The 14900-nt window shown below is 38.6% G+C and overlaps 1 protein-coding gene across 1 annotated transcript in view; it reads right to left on the bottom strand.

Moving 5' to 3' along the window:
• Nucleotides 1-2357, bottom strand: part of LOC128647018 (sodium-dependent serotonin transporter-like) — a 188449-nt gene extending 186092 nt beyond the window's left edge. Inside the window, exons 1-2 of the mRNA XM_053699831.1 lie at nt 2259-2357; nt 1567-1692 (exon numbers count right to left, since the gene is read on the bottom strand). Coding sequence (XP_053555806.1) covers nt 1567-1692; nt 2259-2357 — 225 coding nt within the window. The remainder of the gene's footprint in view (nt 1-1566; nt 1693-2258) is intronic.
• Nucleotides 2358-14900: the final 12543 nt, after the last annotated feature.

Raw genomic sequence — 14900 nt, 5'->3', positions numbered from 1 at the left:
ACATACTGCTCAAACTAAACAACAGGTATTGGTGATCGTCCGCTAACCTGGTTTCAATCATATGTATCGGATCAATCACAATATGTCTCCATTTCTGACAGCGACTCCCTCCCTCTACCAGTCACGTGTGGTATTCCCCAAGGTTCCATTTTCGGCCCCCTACTATTCACATTATTTATAAATGATCTGCAAAATGTTTGCAAATCCTCAACTGTATACATGTATGCAGAAGACACGGTAATCTATGCAAGCAAATTCGATCTGCTGCAGCTTGAGGCAGTGCTCCAAGAACAGTTCACAGAGTTAGAAAAGTGGATCTCAAAAAACAAACTCCTCCTAAACACTGACAAAACTGTCACAATGATCTTTGGAATTATACCTAAATTACACAAACTACAATATTCCCATCTGCGCATCAAAACAAAATCAAATTGCACACTGACCGCAGTCCACTCTTTCAAATACTTGGGTATGTTGTTAGACCCCAATCTATCTTTTGACCTCCACATAGAAAAACTTGCATCTAAACTCTATCCAAAACTAGGTGCCCTGTACAGAAACAAATCCTGCCTAAGCCCTACAGTAAAAGAAAAGATTGTACAGCAAATGCTGATGCCAATCATTGATTATAGGGATGCAGTATATGCACCTGCACAGCAAACTCACCTTAATAAACTTAATACATTGTATAACTCGTTCTGCCGCTTTGTGGTACAATGTAACTACAGGACCCATCATTGTGACATGCTAAAAGAACTAAACTGGCTGTCGCTGGAATCCAGACACACCCTCCATCTTTCCAGCCTTGTGTTTAAGAGCTTTTCTGGGAAGCTCCCACCCTACCTAAGCAGAATGCTCTCCCCGGCTGCTCCCACCTCCTATAACCTCCGATCCAGTACCAGCACATTATTTAGTTTGCCTCAATACAAAAAGAAAGCAGCTCGATCCCCTTTTCTTACAGAGCACCACAATTATGGAACGACCTCCCACACACTTTCAAACCTTTCCCAAGCCTAAAATTCTTTAAGAGATCCCTCTCTACATATCTCAAAACAGAATGCACCTGTCATGGTTGATTATATATTTCCTAACTGTTCTATGTTAAATTTTGCATATATTATGAATTAATATTGTTTTTATATTTTATTGTACCCTATTGTATCAATGCAATGTTTTGTGGACCCAGGAGATACTTGAAAATGAAAGAAATCTCAATGTATCCTTCCTGGTAAAATATTTTATAAATAAATAATATTCGCTTTATTGCAATGGTCTGGAACCAAACCTGTAATATCTCTGAGGTACGCCTGTATGTGCATATATACAGGTATATATATATATATATATATATATATATATATATATATATATATATATATACATGATTATATAGAGGTATAGATATATACATATATATATATATATATAGGAGTCATGGAACAAGTTGAGAATGTCAGGTTGAAGAGATGGAGGTACTTATATTTGGGAGCCATGTTTCTAGATAAGCGGTGGGTTTAACCTTGTTGGGTCAGCCTTCAGTTTCCGAAATCTCTCTAGAAGGCTGACCTGTGTAGCAAGGAAGTGCTGTGGTGATAGAATATTATCCGTAATTGCAGGATCTGGTTCTGAGATGTTATGCATTTGAGATAGGGCATCTGCCTTTAGGTTTTTTGAGCATGATCGATAAGTAATCTGTAGGGGAAATTGAGAAAAATAAAGGGTCCATCTGGCTTGTCGTAGTCTAAGGCGTTTGGCTGAATGGAGATACTCTAAGTTGCGGTGGTCTGTGTAGACCATAATCGGAAGAGGAGATCCCTCCAACAGCTGTCGCCACTCTTCCAAAGTACATTTGATGGCGAGTAGCTCTCTTTCTCCCACATCATAATTTTATTCAGGAGTTGTCAATTTTCGGGAGAAGAAGGCCACAGGATGGAGGCGATCGTCCTTTTCTCCCCGTTGGGATAGAATACATCCTAATGCTATGTCAGACGCATTTACTTCAAGAAAAAAATGCTTTGGAGGTATCTGGTTGTATCAGAATAGGAGCTTGTGTAAAGAGTTTCTTTAGTGTGTTAAATGCTTCTTGAGCTTGAGGTGTCCAGGTGAACTTGTCTTGTTTCTTGGTAAGAATAGTAATATGGGCACATATTTGGTAAAGTCCACCTATGAAGTATCAATAAAAGTTTGTAAATCCTAAATCTCTGTACAGCTTTTTTTATAATTGGGACTGGGCCATTCTAGAATGGTCTTAACTTTACATGGGTCCATTTGGATATAGCTGGGTGTGATGATGTATCCCAAGAATACCACGTTGTTTGTGTCAAAGACACATTTTTCCAAGTTGGCATATAACCCATGTTCTCAAAGGCATTAGAGAACCCTCTTTACATGTTCAGTGTGTTGGGTAGGAGTATCAGAAAACACCAGGATGTTTTCTAGGTAGATGACAAGGAAGGAATCCAGGATATGTCTAAAAACGTCATTAATAAAGTGCTGGAAAGTGGCAGGGGTATTGCAAAGGCCAAAGGGCATAACCAGCTACTCAAAATGTCCATAACAAGTTCTGAAGGCCGTCTTCCACTCGTCCCCTTTGCACATAAGCAACAGATTGTATGCCCCACGTTAATCGATTTTGGTATAAATAGAGGCTTTCTGTAACTGATCCAGTAGCTCTGGTATTAGTATTAAAGGGTATCTATTATTGATTGTTATGTTATTCAGAGCATGGAAATCAACACAGGGAAGAAGACCTCCATCCTTTTTATGACAAAAAAGATCCCAGCCCCAGCGGGTGAGGTTGAGGGTCTAATAAACCCTTTGGCAAGATTCTCTGAGATATATTATTTTAGAAGTTTTAGTTCAGCTTCTGCCAGTGGGAAGATATGTCCATATGGGAAGGGAGCCCCAGGGAGTAGGTAAATGGGGCAATCATATGGACGTTTAGGTGGTAAAACATCTGCATTTTTCTTGTTGAATACATCTGAATATTCAATATATTTCTCAGGAAGAATTGTATGAGTTGGAGACATGAGAGACACTATAGAGATATGTCAGGATATCTGTGAGTGTTATTAAATTATATATATATATATATATATATATATATATATATATATATATATATATATATACACACACAACAAAAAGAAGCAGGCACTTACCGGTAATTAAATAAAGGATATCTTTTAATCCCACAAGGTGTTTCGGAGTATTACCTCCTTCCTCAGACATAACAAGAAAGTGAATAACAGCAACCTCTATATATATACACATGTGTGAACATAAAACCACCTACTAATCATAATCAAGTAAATTGAATCAGCTGGAAGCATCAGGCGCATAGCATGAGTCACTAGGGGCGTCGTCCGTAGCCTTAGTAACCAGCCAAACAAATTTAAACTAAATAACGTGGCTAATTAGATAAAAACAATGTTGCTCTTATGCTAAAACTATAAATCCATGATCAACAACTACAACGTAATATGGGCGGACTGCTGAGGTTCTCATATATACAATGGCAACTTCTATGGCCAAAAGTAAAAGTATATTGATTAACGGTAAAATACTATGCAGTCAAATATCTATGCAGGTAAATTACATAAGTCTGCTATCAACATAATATGAAGAAAAAGAAAAAAAGGAAAAAAAAAGAAAAAAGAAAAAAAAGAGAAAAAAAAAGAGAAGAAAAAGAGAAAAAGGAAAACACATAGTAGAAGCACAGAATAAAGAGCAAAAAAATAAAAATGAAAATGAGCAATAAAACAAATGAGAATGACATAGTATGACACTTAGACAAAAGAGAATGACATAGTACGACTCATAGACAGAGGAGCAGACTGTAGAGGGGGGAAAAAGAGTAACAGGGGGAAAAAACATAGGGAATAAACAAGCGAAAAAACAAGGGAAAGTCAGGAAAAGACAAAGGGAGACATTTTAAAGGGGGAACACAAGGGAATAAACATGGGAATATATAGTATGCTAGGGTGTACTACCCAGAATACAAATTGCTAAAGCTACATGAAGCTATGCCATTCTATTTTTGTATTCAAACCCTTAGGGCTGAGAGTTTCAAGTTCAAATGTCCATCTCGCTTTCCTTTGCAAAAGTATTTTATTGCGATCTCCTCCCCTTTGTAGGGGTGGCACGTGATCAATGATGGTGTAGCACAAGTCTGCTACATTGTGTGTACTCTGTAGAAAGTGTCTGGCCACCGGCTGGTCCGTGTCTTGGTTCTTAATCGCCGTGCGTATCGCACTTCTATGATTCGCCATCCCGGTTCATAAGTCGTCACTCGTTTTCAACGTAAAACAAGCTGCACGGACAAAACAGTAAGTAGACTATATACTTGGTTGTACATGTCATCCTATGCTTATGGAGATACTTCTTTTTGTGCCTTGAGTGGTGAAAGAATTTCCCAGCTTGTAGCCCATTGCAGGTAGTGCATCCGCTGCATTTATAACAGCCTGGTTTGTTCCCTTCTAACCGTGTTTTGGAGCTATAGCAGTGTACGGGATCAGTATTTTGTAGTATATCTTTGAGTGACTTTCCTTTTTTAAAACCTATTCTAGGTACATCCATCAATTTGAAATGAAGTGTCTCGTCTGATCTTAGTATCTCCCAGTTATTTCTCAGTATAGTGGAGAACATATTCTTGTCCGCTGTATAGGTGGTAGTCATAGTCATTTTCTCTTTCTTGTTACCCTCTTCTGGTGTATCTCCAATGATGCGTTTTTTTAAACGTTGAGATGTAGTGTTGTAACAATGTGTTACGGTAGTCTCTTTCAATAAAGCGCTGTCTCATTTCTTCGGTTTAGATTTCTGCCTGTTCAGTATTCATGTTGTTCCTCCATACCCTATAGAATTTTGACTTGGAAGTGCCTTTTTAAGTGCCGGGGGGTGGCAGCTTGAAGCTTCTAGGAGTGAGTTCCTGTTGGTCGGTTTTCTATATAGGGTTGTACCCAGTTTGTTGTTATCCTTATATATTTTCAGGTCTAGGAATTCTATTTCTCTTTTACTGTAGTTCATTTTGAATTTCAGGGTAGTGTACTCGCTGTTCAATTCATCGAACCATCTTTGTAGTTGTTCTTCGCTGTCCCTCCAGATAATCAGCAGATCATCTATATATCTTTTAAAATATAAGATCTCTGGTCTATTGAAGCACTCAGTCCAGTTATTCTCAAACTCTGACGTGAATAGGTTAGCGTATGATGGGGCCACACTGGACCCCATCGCTGTCCCCATCAATTGTAGATAGAATTGTCGTTCAAACCGGAAGTAGTTCTTCCTGAGGCAAATCTCCAGTATGTCCAGAATGAATTCCATAGGTGGCCCTATATAGGGGTATGTCAGAATTTGTATTCTGATCGCTGCCAGGCCTTCGGGGTGGGGGATAACCATGTATAAGCTAGTGACATCCAAGGTCACTAGCACATTATTAGTATTTATTTCCGGATTTTTAAGGGATTTGATCACATCTCCTGAATCTTTAATGTATGTGTTCATATTTTGAACAAAAGGTTGTAATAGACTTTCTACATAAGTAGCAAGGGTTGTAAGATAGAGTTTACTGCAGATACAATGGGACTTCCTGGTGGTTTTCTTAGGTCCTTATGGATTTTTGGCAAGGTACAGAAGATTGGTGTCCTTGGGTAGTCCGTTATTAGGTATGATAGAGTCTGTTGATCGATCCAGTTATACTCGAAAGCTCCCTTCAGGTATTCGTCTATTTCAGACTTGAATTTCGGGGTTGGGTCTCTTGGTAGTTTGGGGTATGTCAGGTTATCATTCAGCTGAGTGTTGATTTCCTCCTGATAGTAGTGGTAGTCCATAATTACTATAGCACCTCCCTCGTCGGCCCTTCTCACCACTATAGTATTATCCCTAGTCAGTTTTTTATTAATGTTCGCTGGAAATGCTGAATGTCAATATGGAGGTCAAATTCTGTCTGTAGTTCGTCCTCTGACAGTAATCTCTGGCTGATATTCACCACTATCTGTTCATTCATCTCCTTCTCAGGGGTCTGTTTCTAATTCTTGAAATGCCCCCTCCTCGGGTGGGGGTGTCCCCTCCAGCGTTTTTTGACCTCGTTGTTATTAATTCTCTTTGTATACCTGTCGGTATATCTTGCCCTGATGTGCTGTCTGAATCTGTGCCAGATCCTGAGCTGTCTACTGTAGCTATATTCCATGGCCTCCTTGCCCTGTATCTTCTTGGGTGGAATTTCCTAAGCCTTTTTCTCGCTTCTGGCTTAAAAACCAGGATGGTGAATCATAGAAGTGCGATACTAAGAACCAAGACATGGACCAGCCGGTGGCCAGACACTTTCTACAGAGTAGACACAATGTAGCAGACACGCTACACCATCATTGATCACGTGCCACCCCTACAAAGGGGAGGAGATCACAATAAAATACTTTTGCAAAGGGAAGCGAGATAGACAAAAATAGAATGGCATAGCTTCATGTAGCTTTAGCAATTTGTATTCTGGGTAGTACACCCTAGCATACTATATATTCCCATGTTTATTCCCTTGTGTTCCCCCTTTAAAATGTCTCCCTTTGTCTTTTCCTGACTTTCCCTTGTTTTTTCGCTTGTTTATTCCCTATGTTTTTTCCCCCTGTTACTCTTTTCCCCCCTCTACAGTCTGCTCCTCTGTCTATGAGTCGTACTATGTCATTCTCTTTTGTCTAAGTGTCATACTATGTCATTCTCATTTGTTTTATTGCTTATTTTTATTTTTATTTTTGTGCTCTTTATTCTCTGCTTCTACTATATGTTTTCCTTTTTCTCTTTTTCTTCTCTTTTTTTCCTTTCTTCTCTTTTTTCTTTTTTTTTTTCCTTTTTCTTTTTCTTCATATTATGTTGATAGCAGACTTATGTAATTTGCCCGCATAGATATATGACTGCATAGTATTTTACCGTTAATCATTATACTTTTGCTTATGGCCATAGAAGTTGCCGTTGTATTTATGAGTACCTCAGCAGTCTGCCCATATTAAGTTGTAGTTGTTGATCATGGATATATAGTGTTAGCATAAGAGCAACATTGGTTTTATCTAATTATCCACGTTATTTAGTTTAAATTTGTTTGGCTGGTTACCAAGGATACGGACGACACCCTTGTGACTCATGCTATGCGCCTGATGCTTCCAGCTGATTCAAATCACTTGATTATGATTAGTAGGTGGTTTTATGTTCACACGTGTATATATAGAGGTTGCTGTTATTCACTTTCTTGTTATGTCTGAGGAAGGAGGTATTACTCCGAAACGTCACACCTTGTGGGAATAAAAGATATCCTTTATTTAAATACCGGTGAGTGCCTGCTTCTTTTTGTTGTGTATGCTTTGCCTGCTTCAGCACCCTGGTCAAAGATTCATGAGTGCCATAATCTGCCTGGAATTTTATATATATATATATATATATATATATATATATATATATATATATATATATATATATATATATATATACCAAATGATCCATTTATTTGTGAGGCTGTTTGTGACACAGCCCCCCATTCTCATTTGACAAGGACGCATTGTAGACCTTTGTCCCAGTTCATCAAAGGAATTGTTTTCATAGTTATCTTAGAAAACAAAAGGAATGATCCAATTGTTCAGTTAGTGAAGATAGATATGGGCATTTAGCCTTTGAAGCTCACAGCTCCACAGGGAGGATAAACATGGGCCACTTCAAAGTAAATGTTAATATATGGAGCCCACAGATATATATGCCCATAAATGGGTTTCCTGCCCAAGATGAGTAATAAAACTCACAGGTCCCATGTAAGGAACAGATGGTCCATCTGTAAGAATAGGGGAATATAAAAACATACTCAGAGGATACAGCTGTTCTCATCCAAGTGTTAAATTGCCCCTGCTGAGATCTAATACACATTCTCAGTTGAAAAGGCTGTTGGCTCAGATAAACAGCACATGAGAAACTAGATCTCAGATAAAGGAATTGTGTCTAATCTTCATAATAATTTAAAATACACAGATCATACTTAAAAGATCTGTATATATATATATATATATATATATATATATATATATATACAGTGGGGCAAAAAAGTATTTAGTCAGCCACCAATTGTGCAAGTTCTCCCACTTAGGAAGATGAGAGAGGCCTGTAATTTTCATCATAGGTATACCTCAACTATGAGAGACAAAATGTGGAAACAAATCCATACAATCACATTGTCTGATTTGGAAAGAATTTAATTGCAAATTTTGGTGGAAAATAAGTATTTGGTCAATATCAAAAGTTCATCTCAATACTTTGTTATATATCCTTTGTTGGCAATGACAGAGGTCAAACGTTTTCTGTAAGTCTTCACAAGGTTGTCACACACTGTTGCTGGTATGTTGGCCCATTCCTGCATGCATATCTCCTAGAGCAGTGATGTTTTGGGGCTGTCGCTGGGCAACACAGACTTTCAACTCCCTCCAAAGGTTTTCTATGGGGTTGAGATCTGGAGACTGGCTAGGCCTCTCCATGACCTTGAAATGCTTCTTATGAAACCACTCCTTCATTGCCCGGGTGGTGTGTTTGGGATCATTGTCATGCAGAAAGACCCAGCCACGTTTCATCTTCAATGCCCTTGCTGATGGAAGGTTTGCACTCAAAATCTCACGATACATGGCCCCATTCATTCTTTCATGTACACAGATCAGTTGTCCTGTTCCCTTTGCAGAGAAACAGCCCCAAAGCATGATGTTGCCACCCCCATGCTTCACAGTAGGTATGGTGTTCTTTGGTTGCAACTCAGCATTCTCTCTCCTCCAAACACGACGAGTTGTATTTCTACCAAACAGTTCTACTTTGGTTTCATCTGACCATATGACATTCTCCCAATCCACTTCTGGATCATCCAAATGCTCTCTAGCATACTTCAGACGGGCCCAGACATGTACTGGCTTAAGCAGGGGGACACGTCTGGCACTGCCGGATCTGAGTCCCTGGCGGCATAGTGTGTTACTGATAGTAGCCTTTTTTACGTTGGTCCCAGCTCTCTGCAGGTCATTCACTAGGTCCCCCCGTGTGGTTCTGGGATGTTTGCTCACTGTTCTTGTGATCATTTTGACCCCACGGGGTGAGAACTTGCGTGGAGCCCCAGATCGAGGGAGATTATCAGTGGTCTTGTATGTCTTCCATTTTCTAATTATTGCTCCCACAGTTGATTTCTTCACACCAAGCTGTTTGACTATTGCAGATTCAGTCTTCCCAGCCTGGTGCAGGTCTACAATTTTGTTTCTGGTGTCCTTCGACAGCTCTTTGGTCTTCACCATAGTGGAGTTTGGAGTGTGACTGTTTGAGGTTGTAAACAGGTGTCTTTTATATTGATAACAAGTTCAAACAGGTGCCATTTATACAGGTAATGAGTGCAGGACAGAGGAGTCTCTTAAAGAAGAAGATACAGTTCTGTGAGAGACAGAAATCTTGCTTGTTTGTAGATGACCAAATACTTATTTTCCACCATAATATGCAAATAAATTCTTTCCAAATCAGACAATGTGATTGTCTGGATTTGTTTCCACATTTTCTCTCTCATAGATGAGGTATACCTATGATGAAAATTACAGGCCTCTCTCATCTTCTTAAGTGGGAGAACTTGCACAATTGGTGGCTGACTAAATTATTTTTTGCCCACTGTGTGTATATATATATGGAGAGAGAAAGAGATCTCAAAATTATACTATGTTAAATAAATATCTGCTGTATTGAATAATAACTGCATAGGTATTTATAAATATTAACCCATTTATTCCAAGATAAATACATTTTTTCTTTGTTTTCCAGAAATCTAGTGAACATTTCAAGGAACTAATGTGAAGATTAGATTTCTAAATAAGATGCTATGAGTTGACATATAGATGAATCTATGATGTAAGATGTGATTTGGAAATGAAATATGTACCAGTATATCAAATGAGCTGAGATATAGAATAAGTCAGATAGACATATATATTTCATTGATTGATACTACTAGTCCTTCATAAAAATGCAACTTTTAATGCATCTTCTAAAATATAAGTAATTTACTCATGTTTCATATTAAAATAATCAGAGAAAATGGCATTATATATTACCATATGTACTGAACACATAGTTTATTAATATCAGAAAATAGTGAGAATATTAAATATACAATTAAATTATATAGTTTACTGTTAGCGGTATTAAAAATGAAACTGCATTTCTGGTTATCTGCTACCCCCTAGTGGATTAAAACTGGTATGACAGCCAAACGAATTGACTGTTTAAAACATATGCCAAACCAAATAGCCTATGAGATCTTCAGATCCCAGAGCAAATCAGGGACAAGCATCCAAAGGGCCTATCAGACAAGTTTCAGTAAGTGCGCATCCCAATTTCACCAATGATTAGAATAAAAAGGGATGAGGTATATCACGTGATATAGCCTCATGCAAGAGAAAAGAAGTGGTCTTGGCTGCTGAATTTTGACTGAAAATACACACAACTCTTGTAAAACTAACGTCTCCAACCCTAGGGGGCGCTATAATAATACCAATGAATTAATGGATATAAGGATATGTAAATCTATCCAATGTGGATGTGACTATAAATATGATGTAGCTATAGTAAGCTTATAATCATGCAATAACCTATAATATAATACATATAAATAAATCACATAAAATGCAACAAAAAAATTTGTAAGAATATATCTTAATAATATATCTTAACTGAGTCTTTGTGAGAACTTATGACACAAGTTCAGGTGTTCAATGTTGTCCAGATGTATTCATCAACGATTGTGATTCATCTATATTTGATAGTCCAAATGGAACGAATTCAGATCAATTCCGATGAATGTGAGCAGCTCCTTTCATGGATAATCAGCAATAAACAGAAATCTGTGAAAATAATCACAAAGAAAGAGGGCGCCTCCTAGGGCAACACTGAGATGGTAGTAGAATGAAGCAGATCTTGTACTGAAATAATACTCACAAGGAGAGCAGCACCAAGTGTGCTAAGTAAAGCAAGCTGGGAAATCACAGTGACCCAGCGACACTGATCCTGCAATAGGATGTTGGGATCCAGGGATTCCAGGTGATGTGGTAGGTAAAATAGGCTCAGGCTTCCATATAATGCAATATATATTTATTTAAAATGATGATAAAAACAAAGGGTGTTGAACTTCACCCAATTTAATATAAAAACAAATGTGACAAACTAGCTGTTTCCTCAGGCCTAAGAAACGCGTTGCAATCTGTCACAAGATTTGTTTTTATATTAAATTGAGTGAAGTTCAACACCCTTTGTTTTTATCATCATTTTAAATAAATATATATTGCATTATATGGAAGCCTGAGCCTATTTTACCTACCACATCACCTGGAATCCCTGGATCCCAACATCCTATTGCAGGATCAGTGTCGCTCGGTCACTGTGATTTCCCAGCTTGCTTTACTTAGCACACTTTGTGCTGCTCTCCTTGTGAGTATTATTTCAGTACAAGATCTGCTTCATTCTACTACCATCTCAGTGTTGCACTAGGAGGCACCCTCTTTCTTTGTGATTGTTTTCACAGATTCCTGAATTTTGACTGACAAACTGTTGCCTTGGAATCCAGTCTCTATAAAGCAAATCTGGGCCTAACTTTCATCCATCTTGCAAAAATACCTCTTTTTATTTATGAGGTAAAATTGGACTTATCGGAGAAAGCTGAGACCCTCAATTGGTTCATGTGGTACGTATGACTGTTCTATATTTTAATTATTTTAAACAAAGGAATTCTAAGGCTATAGTTAAGTTGCAGCTAGTAATTTAAAAAGCATATGTTGTGTTTTAAGTTATATCCATAGCCCTGTGTAAATTAGACTAGTCATAGTTAGTGCTAAGTAATTTATATTTGCAACTATATATATATTTTAGAATTTGCCTTATTGTAGCTAAATAAGATTTATTTCAGCTCAAATAAATTGGCATAGAAATTGGCTCTTAAAGTATCTTGTTATATTGTTTAACTAGGCACTGTTAAAGTTAGCAGTCAATATTCTGGTATTTTATTGTGATATTTCAATTATTATTATTATTATTATTATTATCATTTATTTGTATAGCGCCGCCAAATTCCGTAGCGCTGGGTACAATGATAAGGGTATACAATGACAAAGACTTGTGATAAAATACAAAACATAACAAAACTAAACAAACAGGAGGAAGAGGGCCCTGCTCCGGAGAGCTCACAGTCTATAGGTTTAGGGTGCAGAGACATAAGTTTGGGGTAGCTTGTTACATCGGTTGCATTTGCAGCAGTGAGTTAGGCAGTTCATTTACATGTAATAGTTTGGTTCGGATGCGGGATGGAGGAGAAATGGTAAGCCTCTCTGAATAGGTGGGTTTTCAAGGATCGTCTGAAGCTATACAAGGTTGGAGACAGTCTAATGGAGTGGGGTAGAGAGTTCCAGAGGACAGGAGCAGCGCATGCGAAGTCTTGGAGGCGGGAGTGGGATGTAGAGATAACAGGAGTGTAGAGACGTAGTTCAGAGGTTGATCGAAGAGGACGGGATGGGGAATATTTCACGATGAGAGAGGAAATATAGTTGGGAGTTAGACTGTTGAGTGCTTTGTAGGCTAATACTTTACATTGTATTCTGGAGGGTATGGGGAGCCAGTGTAGAGACTGGCAGAGCGGAGCAGCTGATGTAGATCGTCGACTTAGGTGGATGAGTCTAGCAGAAGCATTCATAATAGATTGGAGGGAGGAGAGGCTGTGTTTTGGAAGGCCATTTAAGAGTAGATTGCAATAATCAATGCGTGACAGGATGAGGGAATGAATAAGTATTTTTGTAGTTTTTTTGAGTAAGGAAGGGATGAATTCTGGAAATGTTGCGTAGGTGTGAACGGCAGGATTTGGTAAGCGTTTGTATATGTGGGTTGAATGTGAGTTCTGAGTCTAGTGTGACCCCAAGGCAATGCCATTCATTGTGAATAAGTTAAATTGTAAAGGTATATTTTTATGATCTTTGTATAGAATATTATAACAGCTTAAGTGTGTATCATGTGATTCATAATCTGGTTTCTATAAATATAATTTAATATGTTTATAACTTTAACTAATCTTAAAGAATTTAGGAATAAATATTGATTTTAATTGTTTCGTATATACATTTTAATTGGAGGTTATTTTAAAGAATACTTATTAAATAAATTGTATTGTAACCCTGCTATATACTGACAGATAGGACTAGACACCAGACAAGTTGTATTGCAGTGGGTCGAGGAAAATATGAGGATGCCTTTCTCCCAATCTATAAAGGGGTTATGAGTACGAAGCCAGGGTAATCCAAGTATAAGGGTAAACAAAGGAGAGGGTACAAGATCCACACAAAGTGTTTTAGCATGATGTTCTCCAATGAGTAGACGGATAGGTTCTGTTTTGTAATGGACAGGGCTGGTCTTGATAGGGGTTCCATCTACAACATATAACAATAAGGGATAGGATTTCTTCCGAATGGGTAAATTCAAGGATTGTGCTATAATTAGATCCATAAAATATCCACTAGCCCTAGAGTCAATAATAGCGGTTACAGTATGTTCTTTATTTTCTCACTGTATGGAAAGAGAGACAGATAAGTAAGTAGACATAGGCTGCAGTATTTAAGGAAAAATGTGCAATAGTTCCCTTACCTGTTGAGGAACGGCGAACCATGCCTATCTGCATTGGTTCCTCAGACATGACTGTGGATGTAGAAGAAGTTGAAGTTCCAGAGGCACTTGAGAGGCATAAAGGAGGTAGGGCTTGTGTTCATTTAATTCTCTGTTCATGGAAGCGTCTATCTAGTTGGGTTACTAATAGGATTAGAAATTCCAGGGAAGTGGGGATACCCACTCTTGCCAACTCATCCTTCTGGGACTCTGAGAGTCCTAAACAAAACTGTTCCACAAGGCCTGTTTCATTGAGACCAGTATCAGGAGCTAGTTCACTTAGTACATTATGTAGTCTTCGACAGGACGTCTGTTTTGGCATAGGGAATGAAAGGCAGCAAAAGGTCTCAAGGGGTCATCATATAAAGTACGCATGGAAGTAGTGAAGGATTCCCAAGAGTCCAAATGTGGACTATTGCTATGAAACAATTGATGGGCCCAGGTATGAGGTTGACCAGAGCGTAGGGTAAAAGTAGACCAAATTTTTATTTAATCGTTGGGATAGGTATGGGGTTTGAGAGCAAAGACTAATTCACAAGCGGTTATGAAGTTTCTGAATTCAGACTTCTTTCTGGTAAAATTTTCAGTCAGAGAAACTGCGAGCTTAGAGGTGGAGGTGGAGTGGCATCAGCTCTCAGTTGTTCATGCTGGAGCAAGGTGGCATGACAGGTTTGCAATTCTTGTACTGCCATCTGTTGGGTCAGGGCGGTTATAATTTCTGCTGCTCCTGCGAGTTTCATATATAGGCTTGGTTGTTATGTAACAACCTATAGAGGTTAGGATAAGTTCTGGAACTCAGATGCAGAAAACAGCTAATAAGCACAAAATATCCAAGGCAAATGTATCCAAAAAGGGTTAAGACAAAATCGGAATCAGACAAGCTAAAGGTCAGGGCAGGCGGCAACCAGAGAAATTAAGGGTAAGCAAAGTCAAAGAACCAGCAAAACAGGATACACAGGAAACAAACACCAGGAGTTCTGAAGCAGGAAGCAAAACAACCAAGCACTGATGACAGGCGAGCAATGCTTATATAGGGGTTGCTGAATCACATAACCTGGTCTCACCTGTAGGTGGGAGTTGCCTGGAGTCAATATAAGTGGGGGTAGGACTTGGCGCCATCTTGGTTTTCTCACTGTCCGGCCATGCTCCTGAGCTCCACCGCAGCGACCAGCTCTCCCGCATGTCAGCCGCCATCTTAGATAGACAGAGCGACCACAGCG

This window comes from Bombina bombina, chromosome 2 (genome assembly GCF_027579735.1).
Source record: "Bombina bombina isolate aBomBom1 chromosome 2, aBomBom1.pri, whole genome shotgun sequence".
NCBI classification, from domain to species: Eukaryota; Metazoa; Chordata; class Amphibia; order Anura; family Bombinatoridae; genus Bombina; species Bombina bombina.
This window is presented reverse-complemented; position numbering and strand designations above follow the sequence as displayed.